The sequence below is a fragment of the Phyllostomus discolor genome, chromosome 4 (assembly GCF_004126475.2).
Source record: "Phyllostomus discolor isolate MPI-MPIP mPhyDis1 chromosome 4, mPhyDis1.pri.v3, whole genome shotgun sequence".
Lineage (NCBI taxonomy): Eukaryota > Metazoa > Chordata > Mammalia > Chiroptera > Phyllostomidae > Phyllostomus > Phyllostomus discolor.
In genome coordinates, this window is record NC_040906.2 from 136,142,361 (window position 1) to 136,157,527 (window position 15,167).

The following is a 15,167-nucleotide window of genomic DNA, read 5'->3' on the forward strand; positions in this document are numbered from 1 at the left end:
ATCGATAATTTATATGGATGCTGGTAAAACAGCAAGCCAATGCGATTATGTAAATAGTAGTAAAGTGCTTGAGTGGTCGGGCAGTACGTAGCTTATTGATGAGAATACAGTGCTTTAGCTGAGCTGCCTTTATAAAATGTATGAGAAAAATGGTGAAACGTAATCATTTGGCAGCAGCGAAGTTCTCGGTGTGAGGGAGCTGACAAAACACTGAAATGAAAGCAGCGGTTTCTACCCTGGATGCTGAGCAAGGCTGGATTTAGGGGGTCCATCAAGACTCTGAAGTAGTGTGCAAACATGCCTGTGCATGTGCCTTTGTGCGTCTCTCCAGGGTTTGGGCCCAGAGCTTTCATCAGAATTTTTAAAAGGCCTGTGAAGGTCCCTGCCCCCATCCCCCATACACACACACACACAGAAAATTTCTGTCACTGGGTTGTACCTTCAGGGGGACAGTAAAGGCTTTTTAATTTCTCTGTAGGAAAAAAGGCACTAATACAAACATATACCTAGAGAAATACCATAAGTTACAATTTGTAATGTATCTAAATAAGTTCAGTGACTTCTTTTTATTGAACATGATTATTTACAAGAAAACATGCAAGAGATTAAGAAACCATATTTATTTTTTCTTGGGCACAACCAGAGATGTTACCTCAACCTTTAAAATAAATAATCTCATCAATAAATCTTATGCATGGCAGGATGAAATGAAAAAAGTAAAATATCTTTTTAAAAAAGCAGAAAGTAAAATCCCCCCTTTACTTTCATATAAAAGAGCTCAAACTGTTAATAGGTTTGGGATACAGTACAATTCAACAAAGATTCAGGCCGACCGTGAAAACCAGCATGCGCTGTGAAATCATCCCACGTGGCCCGGCACTCTCTTGCCGCTCTGGAGGGAGCACATTGCTGGGGACTTGAAGCACCAATTCTACGGACTGCAGTGGGGTTTCTTCATAACTAGTCTGTGATCCTCTGCATAGCCTAATGGTAATCTGAGGACATCTAAATAAAATAACTACTGCAACTGAGGTAAACCAAACAGTTGTTTTGTTTATTGGCACAGTGGCCCACCATATATCACATATGTATAGCACACTAAAGTTCAAGATCCTGGGAACAGGATTATAAATTTATTTAAAGGGAGGTTTTGTTTGTTTGTACTGATAACTCTGCTGTCTTCTCTCTGAGGGAAAGGAGAGAGGGTTTATGGAATAGCACCATTGTTCTATCAGATCATCAAGCAGGACTCCTGTAATAATGTTGAAGGTAACACACTGCCATCACTTGCCCCAGCTTCGGTGGTGTTTCTCCTCCCAGCTCCTTTGCCAGGGGCAGTGTTTGCTGACAGCCACGCAGCACTACACCTTTCACTGAACTGGCCCTTTGCTGAAGGCCCGCTGCCCAGCCTGCACGGTGCAGGAGGCTGGCTCGCAGAAACCAGGGAGACCAGGAGGGCCCGGGGGGCCAGGCACACCAGGAATTCCTGCCACCCCAGGAGGGCCTCGCTCGCCATCCCTGCCGTTCCTCCCGTAGCTGGCAGGGCCCGGATCGCCTGAAACACACACAAAATCACAGTGTGAAGGGAACACTCCAGGCTGCAAATGGCAGAAGACACCAGACCCTACAGCCCTGCAGTGTGTGCGCAGGAGCTTTGGGAAATGATGGGTGATGATGATGATGACGATAAAAAAGATGATAACATTCCTTCATTGAACTTGGTTTTCTTAGAAATCATAAGTCGAAGACTTCCGTCTCTAATCCACATCTCCACCTGGAGAGGCATGCTGTCTGACATGGTAGCCTCTAGCCACCTAGGTCTGCTGAGCACTGAAGTGTGGCTAAGTCAAAATGGATAAAGTACAGGCGAGGCGTACAACTTGCCTAGACTATGAAGACTTAGTGTGAAAAAATGTAAAATATTTCATTAATAATTTTTGCACTTATTATATAATGATGTATTTTGAACACCATGGGTTAGATAAACTATACTATTAAAATTAATTCCACCTGATTTTTTTGACTTTCTTAAAGTGGCTGCTTGAAGATTTATTTTTTCATAACCCCAACACTGTTTTCTTTAATTTTATTGAATTTATTGGGGTGACATTGGTTAATAAAATTATATGGATTTCAAGTGTATAATTCTGTAATACATTGTGACAGATACCAAGCCAGCAGTATCCATCTCTGCTGCAGATGCTCATCGAAACATGAGAAAAACATACACAGAGACAACCGAGTCCTGTGGGGAAATAGGTACAAAACAGGCACTCTCTTTAGTGGAGAGCACCCCGTTCTCCTGCGCAAGCAGACTTTCATTGGGTTCGTTTACACAGGAATTCAGGTAAAGCTAATTACTCATTGCCACGAAGTAGGGATCAAAAAATAGATAACAAAGAACTCTGAGGGCCTATTATGAGTCAGGGTCAGATAGCTAAAGAGCTATAAAACTTTGAGGAACAAACTTACTTCTTGCTTGGACCCTTATCATTTACTTGAGAGCATTCTAAACAAAGCAAGTTTCACAGGATTTTACATATTCTTTCTTAGGCCTGATTGCCCAGGGAACCCGCCCTTTCCAGCACAGGGTTGCACCACCCTCTGTCATTGTGTCAGGCTTAGGTGGAGCAAGGGCAGTAAGGCAGCCAAGAGATTAGGAGATTTTCTCACTGACAATGAGGACTCAGGCTTTGTCAAAGCCGAGGGGTGGGGTTCCATCACCCGCTTTTGCTGTAGCCCCCAAAGTCCTTCCTTAGGGGCCTCCCATGTGATCATGCCTGTCTTAGGTAGTTCCCCCCTTGGGGAATCTTACGCATCATTGGCTAACCAACCAAGCATTGGGGGCCAGTTATGGATGAAGTAAAAGGAGCAGAAGCAGCGCTCCTGCCAGGAAGATAAGCTTTTGTCTCCTTGCTGGCTTACGGTCCAAGGTCATTCCCTCAGCCTTAGCCTTGGCGGGGGTTACAGCTTCTGATACCAGGCAGGGTGGTTCCCAACAATACATGATCTGTATACTGTGCTGTTGACCACCCAAAGTCAAGTCTCCTTCCATCACCATACGCTTGTTCCACGTCACTCTTCACAATCCCCCACCCCCTTCCCTCTGGTAACCTCCATACTCCTGTCTGTGTCTGTGAGTCTTTATTTGTTTGCTTGTCTTATTTGTTCCTTCCAGCTTTATATCCCACATAATTTTTCCATCTGACTTACTACAAATGTTAAAAACAACACACACATGCAACTGGCATTTATGGCTCCCATTACATGTCTTTCCAGCAGCACTCCCATAGCAGTGTCCCTGGTTCCCAACAGGTGATCGATATCCAAACGAGAAGAATGCTCAGTGGTTAGGAGAGACTTTGGAGACAGAGCCCTTTCGAGGGTTCTAAGTCTAGCTCTGCCAATTATGGATAGGGTGATGTTAACAGGTCACTAATTCCTCACTTTGTAATGGGATAATGCCTTCCTTATAATTAAATCTATGCCTGAAAGCATCTGATAAATGGGGACTTTATGAGGATATTATTGATTAATATCTTTAGAAAACTGCACAATACACCCTACAAAGATCCATGACATTCTTATCAGGGGCCTACACCAACAGGAACTGCTGCTCCTGGGTGTCTCAGTTCCTCCAGGGTGCTTCCCCTTTTTCTCAAGTTCACAGGTGTTTGGTTCCCCCAGTGAGGCACTCATAACAAGGAGGGATTTCTCTGAACATTCACCCCATCTCCCCAGCAGTGCTTTCATGCCATCATTGCAAAGGTGGCAATAAGAAACCAGTGTAAAACCACCTGTATCCATGATGATCATATAGTTTGACAGAGACCCTCCTCCCACCTCAGCCGTAGAATTTGGCCACTCAGCCAAAAAGGCTAAAGTCAAATGTACATGTCAATGACTCATTCTCTTAAGTTGACTTTCCTTCTTTCTCAAGGGTGTTGAATTTTCCTTTTCTATTTTAGTGATCATATTACATACATCTCTTGTTGGTCTTATTATAGTGGTCTGGTCTTATTATGTGATCTTATTACACATACCTCACATACTTTTAGAAGGAAGGTAGGTTAGAGAGCCTGACTTACCTATGACACCCCTTTTCCCTGGAGGCTTACAAAGTAGATCCATATAAAGCAATGTTATAGGACAAAATGTTAATAAGTTTTATGAAAATAATTATCTTTGACAATGTCCATCTCAAGGTGGTAAGTAAGCAGAGATGTAAATAATTCCCCCTCATTTATTTCATAAGCTTTCATTTGACTACATTAGGTTGTGATGAAATCAGTGATTATATGTTTTCTGCTAAAGACCAGGCCCCTGAGAAAGTTCCTCTCTCATCCAGAGCACCTGTAAGCAAAGCCCTAGCAGAACTGTTTCTTTGACAGAGCTTGTTCAGATCTCGTGCTGGGCGCACCTAGAGGTGATTTTTTAAGGTTTAAGATATAGGCCAGACATAAATGCATATAAAGGTGGTCTTCATACACCTTATCGGTAGCAATACCAGGTCTACCTTAATATCAATCATGATTAGGAGGAGAAAATGCCCCAAGGAAAGGTTGCAAACAAAATGATCACAGGGGTAAGGCTAGTATGTAGGTTGGGAGGGGCCAGAGGCAGCCTGTGAGCCAACTCCTGTATCTGTAAATAGTCTAAATGGAACATGGCCAAGGCCGCTAGTTTGCACACTGCTTATCGCTGCTTTTACACGACAAGGGCAGAGAGGAGTAGGTACAACAAAAAGCACATGGCCTTAAAGCCAAAAAGAGTGATCCTTTACAAAAAAGTTTGCTGACTCCAAGTGTCATAAAGAAATGGCCCTGTGTTAAGAAACTCACCACTGTCTTTACTGGAAGAAAGCCAACAGTAAAAGTATAATGACAGTTGGAATGGATGATGAGATTCCACGTCAGTTTTGGGAGGCAGCGGCAGGACCAAGGACCATGGGGGACGGGGGTGCAGATGCCGGCGAGGCTCTGCTCCAGCTAACAGCTGCCAGGAGGGAGCATGGGCAGGTACGCCAGAACCTCTGATAACGTTCAAAAGAAGCCGGGAAACTGAGTTTTTAAAAAAATATCTCTCAATTTATAATGTAAGCAACTAACTCAAAGTTTTATTTAACATTTGCAGAGCCAGCCTCCTGCCTAAAACCTTCAATGTAAGGAAATTAACTCTCTAATACATAAACTATTAAAAAGCAGGAGGAAAGCTTTCATGTTTAGCTCCCCAGTTCAACACATTCTGGGAGGATTTTGTTTTTGTTTTTCACATTTCAGATTCCTGTTCAACTTTTGAAGAAGGAGGTGACAAAATCATCCTGTTTAGCCTTGCTTTATCTTCTAAAAGGTTCATCTAGCCCAATTCTCCCTCTGGCAAAGACAGCAACTTACCCCTTAGAACTTTGGGTGATGTCTCACCATCACCACCATCACCATCATCATTATCATCATCATCATCACCTGCACATAAAACACTCTCCCTGAACCCTTCACCATGCACTGTGCTCATTATTGACCCATTTCCTCCTCTGCAACCTGAGAGTGAGGAGGGTTAAACCATCGCTCATACTCTCCTACAGCTAGAAAGTGTTGGGGTTAGCAACAAGGGCCCTTAGCCACTCACCTAACCTGTGTTTTCATGACTCTTAATTGCTAACTCTGCTGAGGTGTGTGTGTTGTGTCTGTGTATGTGGTGTTTTTTGTTTAATTCACTGAGCCTGAACGTGGAAAGAGGCACAACAGCCCAGAGTTGGTATTAATTCTTCTAGACCTCTACTTATCATAACTAAGGGCATTTTTCCGAGATTTTTGCCCTGGAGAAATGACTGAGGTTGCGGAGCGGAGAAACAGCCTTCACATAACAGATTGTCAGTTTCTGGTGAGCCCTGACACTGGGCATTTACTCAAAAAGATGCTCTAAAGTCATTGTGTGAGAATCTATCTTGGGAGTAAAACAATGTCGCAGTCCAAGTCATTCAAGAAATCCAGCAGCTGCAAGACAACTATCTATAAATTACTTTTCAAATCTGAAGGAGAAAGTGCAAATCTGTCCTCGTTCTGCTTTGCCTGCCTGATGTGTGTGTTATCTACAGCAGTTGAGTGATGACTACACAATGTTCTGAAATTTCAAGGACCTACAGGGTCTGGCACAAATAACGCCCCCTATTTATTGCACAATCATAAGCATGTAATTCTGTAACATAACAACATCACACTCAAGCACACCATATGATATTTTAGGTGAAATGTTTGAATTAAAACTGTAAATTATTACAACCATATTATTACCCTTCCAACCACACTCAAGCAGACGTTACTTCTGCCAGACCTTGTATAAAAATGGGCAAAACATTTCACGATTTTTAACTGAATGTCTATGTCATTATCTGTGCAAACACCAGAGGGCAGTCATGTTACATCAGTGGAGGCCAAACCACCGGAACATTCTGAAGGATCTAATACAGAATGAAAGGGACTGTTAGAAGATTGGGAAAAAAAAACCTGAATATAATTTTAAGTATTAAGTAAGGTATTCGATATTAACCCACTGGTAATGTAACATTTTTGTACATGCCAGGAACTTTCCTATATTTTTCACCTTATGCTACCCTTAGTTTTGTGGTGTTGGACAAAGCACATATGTTTAAGAAAATGGTGTAAAGTGGTTTGTTTACATAAGATCCCCACAACTAAATAAAATAGCTGCGGCAATGAAAATAGGATAAATACTGCCAAACTTACAGCTAAACCGAGTGTGCTCTTTGTTTTCTCCCAACTCAGTAGTCACAATCAAGCTCACCTGCACGCAGACTGTGCACGAGCACCCTGAACAGCCCATTCTTCTGGTCGGCCAGCACAAAGCCAGCTCCACTTCCACGTCCAAGAACGGAAAAGCGTCTCAGCTCCCAAGTCACAGCCCTGGTGGCCACATATGTACATGGTCCCTCATTTAACTCCTTTCCCTCATGAGTCTGAATGTCCACAAAGGAGGTCAAGACCCATTATTAAATACTTCTCTTTGAAATCCTCAGAGGACCAGGGAACTCATCACAAAGTTCAGCGGCATCAGGCATAGAGAGTTACTCTTCATGAGATGACCCAGTCAGATAGTACCACTAAATGCCTCTGGTAAGAAACTGAAGGGGGCCTAGGGGTTAGGAAGGCTCTAAGGTCCCAGGGTTTCTAATGTGATGCACACCGCTCTGTGAAAGACGCACAAAGGGAATCAAGACTCTAAGTGGTTAGGGGACAGCCAGACGGTCATTTTGTCTACTCAGTGCACCTGGATGCAGAAAGCATAAATATTTGCCTCTCTCAGTTATTACCTGAGAGAATTTTGTCAGGATAGGTGACCTTTGTAAGACTCTATCTATTTCCTCAAATACAAAAAGAGAAACAACAGTAATAATAACAGCTAAATTTGCAGAATGCTTGCCATATGCCAGGCACTGTTGTAAGTGCTTTATATGTATTAACATATACATAGATCCTCCTAAATAACTCTCTAGGGTATATGCAGTTATGATTCCCATTCTGCAGACGAGAAACTGAAGCACTAAGAGAAAGAGTAGCTAAAAATAACATAGGGAGCAATGCATATGCCCCGGCAGGCTAGTTCCAGAGCCCAGACTTGCTCCAGAGCCAGGACTATTTACATCTCTGCCCCAACTACTACTGACTGTGAAAAGAAACAAACTAGATGGTGTATCTGTACTTTTAACCACAGCACTACAGCCAAAATGAGTGCCAGTGTAATAATGACCTAGGGTCCATGTTAGGCAATGTAGCATTACAGCCCCAAAGGCCCTTGTAACACTTAAGCCTGAACAAGGTCACAGATATAAAGGGGAGAAGAGAACCAAAACTGTCCAGAAAGAATAAAGGAATTCTAATAACTGTTGGGAACCACCCTAACTGGTATCAGAAGCTGAAACCCCCACCTAGGCTAAGGCTAAGGGAATGGCCTTGGAACCGTAAGCCAGCAAGGAGACAAAAGCTTATCTCCCTGGCAGGAATGCTGCTTCTGCTGCTCTATTCATAACTGAACCCCAAAAAGCTTGGTCGGTTAGCCAAAGACGGGTAAGATTCCCCAAGGGGGGAACGATCTAAGACAGGCACGATCACATGGGAGGCTCCCCAAAAGAAGGACTTTGGGGGCTGCAGCAAAAGGGGATGATGGACCCTCACTCCTCGGCTTTGACGTAGCCTGAATTCTCAACGTCTGGGAGAAAATCTCCTTAGCTCTTGGTTGCCTTAGTTCCCGTGCTCCACCTAAGCCTGAAACAATGACAGGGTGCTGCAGCTCTGTGCTGAAAAGGGCGGGTTCCCTGGGTGATCAGGCCTAAGAAAGAACATGGAAATTACTGTGAAACCTGCTTTGTTTAGAATTCTCTCAGTTGAATGAGAGGAGTCCAAGGAGGAAGTTAGTTTGTTCCTCAAAGTCTTACAGCTCTTTGACCCCGACTCAAAATAGACCGGAAGAGTTCCTTGTTATCTATTGTTCCTCACTTCATCATAATGAGTACTGTACTTTACTTGAATTATTATGCAAAATGAGCCCAATAAAAGCAGGTTTGGACGGTAAATCGGTGCTCCCCACTAGAGGGGGTGGCCATTCCATCCCTACTTCTCCACAGAAAGTAGTCCGTCTCTGTGCATGTTTTTTCTCATCGAGCCATCCGCAGTGTTCCGTGATCACTGCTGGCCGGTGAACCACGCATCAAATAATTAATAGATAGTGAAGGTCTTGGTTACATTTTTTTCAAATATACCACATATGTTAGCACAAAGAAGAATAACCAGATGATCTTTATTCAGTTCAGGAGGATTTGTGTACCAAATCCAACAGATGAGACAACAGAGGGGGTTGTAGTATACCTTGTTCTGCAGGCTCTTTCTTTAAGGTAAGATACATTTTTACCTAGAAGTTTCCAGAGAGCTCCTACATAAATACTGAAGGTTCCCTGGGTCCTAAAGTCCTATTACAATTATGTTTGTGACAGAGCAGAAGTCACATTCCTAATCACATTCCAAACTCCACCAGGAAAACTTAAAATGGCCCAGCCTTTTGGTCAGTTAATCAGTGAGATGATTTACCGCCAGTCAGCACTTCGCATTTGTGATTTGGAGTTAAAGAAGATTTTCTGGGAGGGCAGGTCTGAGCTGTTAGGGGTGGAGCTGGCTGAGAGAAGAGTAGCTGATTGCTGCCGATCCAGAGCGGGAGCAAGAGGCTACAGGGGCTTAACTAGGGTCCAGCTGTGGCCCTGCTCTCCTTCATCTACCTCAAAAGCAAACATGGACTTGTTATTTATATTAATGGTAACAATAACCAACATTTCTTGCACACTTATCATGGCCAGAAACTATCCTAATCACTTTACATGGATGCATTCATCAGAATTATGCTACCACAAATACACTAGCTTATAAATGGAGAAAATGGGCCACAGAGCAATTATGTAACTTGCCCAGTGTCATGCAATTAGTGAGTGACAGAGTCAAGATTTGAATCCAGGGTGTCTGACGTGTGGAGCCCACACTCAGCATTCTAGCTCTAGAGGAGGAATGACACAGAACACCCTTGTTCAGGACCTTGCTGGATTTGGAAAATCCATAGCTGTGCATATTTACCCACAGACAAGAGCTGACAGCTGAATGTCAGCTGACCTAAAATCCCAAGCCCCAGGCCTGCACCTCAGCGACATGATAAATATAGCCCCTTTGTGCCTGTGTGCTTTTGAAAGTTAGCTTTAATTTTTAAAAAAATGTCAAATATCCTTTCCATGAAAATGTAACAGAAGCACAGGAGGAAAAAAAAAGGACCAGATTTCAGAGTGGTACCTGGAAGGGAGGGGCAAGGACTGGCAAAGGCAGAAAGGAAGAGGATGGGTCTTGGGAGCCCTGAAAAGGGGAGCCCATAACATTGTTTTTAACAAATCAAATTTAAGTATTAAATCCAAGACCAGTTGTAACAAATTTATTGTTTTTCATAAAGGAGGCATGATGACAACCAGGTAGAGCTGCCACCGATAAGCTTGTACTGCCTTACCATTTTGCCCATGCATGGATGTTTCATTTATCAAAATGCAAATCTGCCAATTTTGGCAGAGCAATGGCCCCAGAACACTTGAAAACCAGGCTCAGGGACTCCTAGTGGGCAACTACAGGTGGGGAATCATGCGCCCCCTGGTGGTAGCCTGAGACACTGCACATACAGAACTAGCTTTCCTCAAACTTCCCATTTGTAAAATGTTGTTTATCAAGAGAATTTTTGAAAGAGTCCCCAGAAACAATAACATATTTTTGTTAAAGGAAAATCTTGACAAGGACTAAGTGATTTGTCAACAAAATGGGAGGTGAAACTGTAAGGTTATCCTGTATATTCAATATATAGATAATTAAGTAAATTGTAATGATGGCATTTTATCAGCTTTAAAACCTCCTGTTGCTACCATTGATAAAGGAAAAAAGCACTCAGTAAGTTCTATTTCCTTTATCTTTCTGTAAACATCTATCAGTGATTCTTCTCCTGGCCCATTTAGTGTCAACCAGATTCTTTCCTTTTCCAATCACAAAAAAATGTATCAATTTGGGAAAACCTCTTAACAGACCCACCGTCTTAGAAAGGCAGTGTTGGAGCTATCTCCAAATGTGTTCATATTTTTTAAATGTATTTTAATGAGAAAGCAATCCCCAGGAGCAATGAAATGTATAATTAGAAAGCAATGATGTTTGGGGCTGTAATTATAGCCATGATTGACTATGTAAGCCTGTGGCAGAATTAAAAAGCCATCATTACTTTTTCTAAATTTCCCTAAAACAAGTTTTTCAAATCCATTGTGGAAGCATGTGCCACCCTTTTCCTGCACAGCTCCGTTTGCCAGGACTCTCCTCAGTCCCAGAGGTTTGGGAGCCTTCCTGAGCAGCGATAAGAGAAGTTTGCAGTAAGACAGCACGTTATTCGTGCTCTTAAACCACCTGGCTTTAGATCCTGCTGTGCTCTTTCTCTGGCTGGACTTGTAGGTCATTTTCCCAAGGGGTGAATGTGTTGCAGCCTGGTCTCCGGGGGACAGAGTAACCAGTGTGTAAAGAGAGAGCAGATGCCCTGTGAGAGAACCTAGGCTGTCACACACAGGCTACTGTGTTGCCTCAGTTCACACAGCAGTGACGTGTGGTTTGTATGTGGCTTTTTGTGGCCATGACTAGAAAAGTTCGGGTTTATTTATTTCTTTTTCTGGATATGGGTTTTTGGAGGGTCAGGATGCTTGAAACAGGAGCTTATAAAATAAAATTTCAGTTACTCTCTGTGCAAAATGAATAGTTAGCAAACATGGATGATTTTTTCTATGGCTCTGACTTTTTAGTTAAAATGTTTTAACACACAGGAAACTATCAACTGGCCTTGAAGTGGAGAGGACCCCATTCATTCAGAATTTCATAATGAGCGTGTGTGGCTAGACCAACAATTTTTTAAAGCATCTATTTAAATAATTAGCATTTCAAGCCCTGACATGTTTTTTCATAAAGAATACAGATATGATTTAGAAAACATTTAACTCTTCATTAAAGTTGGTCTGGAAAGTTGATACAAAGCATTCTTGAGTATCACATGATACGCTTAAGTGATTAAAGAGCAAGTGTTTTAAATATGGTCCACCTCAGCTGCCTGTTTGCTGCTAATGGCTCAGCCTCATCCTGCAACACAGCAGTCTTACCTGGGAGACCTGTAGTTCCGGGCAAGCCCTTGGGACCTCTTCCTGGAGGGCCACGCTCCCCCTTTTCTCCCAAGTCACCTGCATTTGATTAGAGAAAGGTTATTTTTCTACACATCTATAAAAATAAAGTTCTGTACTTCTGAACTTTAAGCAAAGCCCAAATTCTGAAAGCAAAGGGTCATAAAATTGCTACAAACTAGATTGTGGCAAGGCAAAAATCAGGTTAATTATAATAACAGATCTAAGGGAGAAAATCAAATAACCATATTCATAGATGCTGAAAAGACATTTGAAAGAATGAACACATTCCTGATGCAATAGGCAGTAAGATAAGGTCAATGGCTACCTCCTTTGCATGGAAAAAGTACCCTCTCAACCCAAAAGCTAGCATGATGCTTGATGGGAAACACAATAAGCAGTTTCACTACAGTCACTATAAAGATGTCCACGTTATCGTTATTATTTATCATTTGGTTTGGGGAATTAAAACCATCCATTTTCAAGTGATAGGAGTATTTGTCTTAAACCCTAAAAATCAATTCAAAATATACTATAAAAAATAAAATAGATAAGTCAGTAAAGTAGCAAGATACAAAATTAATATATGGAAATCAATACATATACAAAACAATATGTACAAACATATTCATATATACAAACAACAACCAGTAATGAGTAGTAAAAAACAATACCACTTATAATAGCAATTAAAATAGTAAATCCCAGGAATAAGTTTAATCAGAAATGTGCAAATCCAAAATGAAAAAACTAAACATTTCTGAAAGTTACAAAAAGACTGGGAAAATGTTGTCATACAGAATGACATCATCATAAAAAGGTGTGAGTTCTTCCTTAGCTTACTTTTCATCATGATCCCAGTAAAAATATAGATTCTGTTTTAACCAGAGGTGATTCTGAAGCTTGTGCAGAAACACAAAGTCCTGGCTGGCAGTTCAGTTGGGTGGAGCGTTGCCCAGATACGCCAAGATGTAGGTTCTCTCCCTCACAGGGGACCACATGTTATGTAACCAATGAATGCATAATAAGTAGAACAACAAATTGATGTTTCTTTCTCTCTCTGTCTCCCTTCCCCTCTCTCTAAAATTGATACATAAAAAAAGGAAAAAGACATAAACCAGAATAGCCATAAGAACTCCAAAAAGAAAAGCAACTCGAAGGGAATTAAACCTACCAAATATTAAACCACCAAAACATTGTGGGACTGGTACATGAATAGACAGACCAATAAAAGAGAATAGAAAGTCTAAATACCTATTCCAAATACATACAGGAATTTGGTTTGTAACAAAGATGGCATCTTAAAGTGGAAAAAAAGTTGAATAATTCAATAGATAGTATTGTAAAAATGGGTAGCCTACTTGAAACAAAAAATGTTGGATCTATTCCTCACATCACAATCTAGGATAAATTGCAAATGTATCAAATATTTTAAGTGTAATTTAAGAAGCAGAAGAAAACAAGGGAGAATTGTTTCAAAACCTCAGATTTAAGTTGGCCTTTCCATTATGACATGAAGTTGTAACTCTTAACATGAAGAGTTCCTGAAATCAATACAAAAAGGCCAACCACACAATAAAAAATAAGCAGAATACATGAGCAAGGAAGTCAGTAAAAGAAAATAAAAAATGGATCTTAACTCTATAAAAAAATTCCATGACTTCACTCTCATAACAGAATTAATGTAAACTCAGAATAACAAGGATGCTATTTTAACCCATATGCCTATATGATCAGCAAAAATTCCAAAGTTTAATTAAACATACGTTAGCAAATCTGTGGAAAAATACACTATTACACATTGCTGATAAGAGTATAAATCAGTGGAGTCTCTTAGAGGGTAATTTGGCAATATCTATCAAAATTACAAATGGAAGTACCATTTTACCCAGTAATTCTACTTCTAGAAATTCATTCTAGAGATATAGAGCTTGTGTTGATATTTGTACAAAAATGAAGCACATGCAGTGGTGTTCCCTGGAGCCTACTGAAGGAGCAGAAGATTGAAAACAATCGAAATGTCTATCAAAGGGTTAAATACATCACGGTACTTCTACAGATGCTGACTGTGATCAGAATATAATGCCGCTGTAAAGAAGAATCAGGGAGCTCTTTCAAATGATCTCCAAGACATTGTTCAGTGAAAAACACAAGGTCCAGATCACTTACTACAGGATGATATGATTTGTTTTTTAAAGAATCTAGGAAAAATATGCTATATTTATCGATCCTTGCATATCATCATTCTTAAGGATGTGTAAGAAATTAGCAATAATGATGACCTAATAGTAAGAAAAAAGGAAACTTAGCAAATGGGAGACATGGGTGGCAGAGAAATTCTTTACTGAATATCTTTTTATACAGTTTAAAATTCTTGAATAATGTAAATTTAGTATTACCAAAAATAAATTAATGAATGTCCCAAATGTAAAGTGTGCTGTTAGAAGTGTCTACATTTCACTATGGACTCATTATTTACAGGGAATATGTTGTCAGTTGCAGCCAACCATGTGCATTTGCAGGACAGTTGATTAAATTTAGGGCATCAGCAGTCACTGAACAGAGCTGCACTAATTATCCTGCCCCTGCAGAGACCAAACCCAGAAACCTGGCCTCATTAACAAAGTGCTCCAATACCTTCGTTAACTGGTCCTGAATGACTTCTACTGTTCCCAGTACGACACATTATTCTATCTCATTAATATAGTATTATGTTTTTTCTACACTTTTAGAAAATGCAATGGTATTTTGTAAAGAATTCCATACAATAAATATTTTTCCCAAACATCTGTATCAGCCCAACCTCATTCAATACTGAGTTGTTGTTATAATTTAAGAAGCAAAGGCATGTACACAGCAAAAATAGGTAAGATATATGTACAATCTTTGATACAGTAGTCAAATAGTTCTCATACTCTGATTTTAACTGTGAATGTTCTTGTGTGAATATTTCTACAGTGAATCAATTATGTTTCAAAACAAATCAAATTTATATAAATACCGGGTAGGGTATTTATAGAGCTCAGGATGAACTCACATTCACATAAGCTAGTTTTTTTCACACTCATCATCAATATAGCCATATTGTATTAGGAAGATATGACAACTGGCATTTTTAAGACTAACAGCTGAAGTGCTCTTGTTAACTTAGCAATTTAAATGTCATATTACTGTAATTCTGGAGACTGGCAACGAGAAGAGAATTTTTAAATGTGCCACATTTTTTATACATATGAGATGAAGATTATAAATTAAAATGCAACTTTCACACAGATAGTGAAAGTTAAACACATTCCAGTGTGAAACCATGACAACTTTAAAATGTTGCTTGCTAGGGAGAAGACTGCTATCCTAGTTGTGACGCTGTATTTTGGTTATTAGTCATAGGAAAACACATGTTAGCTGAGTCCAAGGCAGCCACACTGCAGACTGC

The 15,167-nt window shown here is 40.6% G+C and overlaps 1 protein-coding gene across 2 annotated transcripts in view; it reads right to left on the reverse strand.

Annotated features, from left to right (window-relative positions):
* Window positions 1-503: 503 nt before the first annotated feature.
* The window catches only part of COL9A1 (collagen type IX alpha 1 chain), a 68,194-nt gene continuing 53,530 nt past the window's right edge, over window positions 504-15,167 (reverse strand). Inside the window, exons 31-32 of one of the 2 annotated variants that reach the window (XM_028509551.2) lie at window positions 11,717-11,794; window positions 504-1,555 (exon numbers count right to left, since the gene is read on the reverse strand). In XM_028509551.2, the coding sequence (XP_028365352.1) occupies window positions 1,371-1,555; window positions 11,717-11,794 (263 nt within the window). In that variant the 3' untranslated portion in view covers window positions 504-1,370. The remainder of the gene's footprint in view (window positions 1,556-11,716; window positions 11,795-15,167) is intronic. The other variant, XM_036024316.1, reaches the window with a different exon arrangement.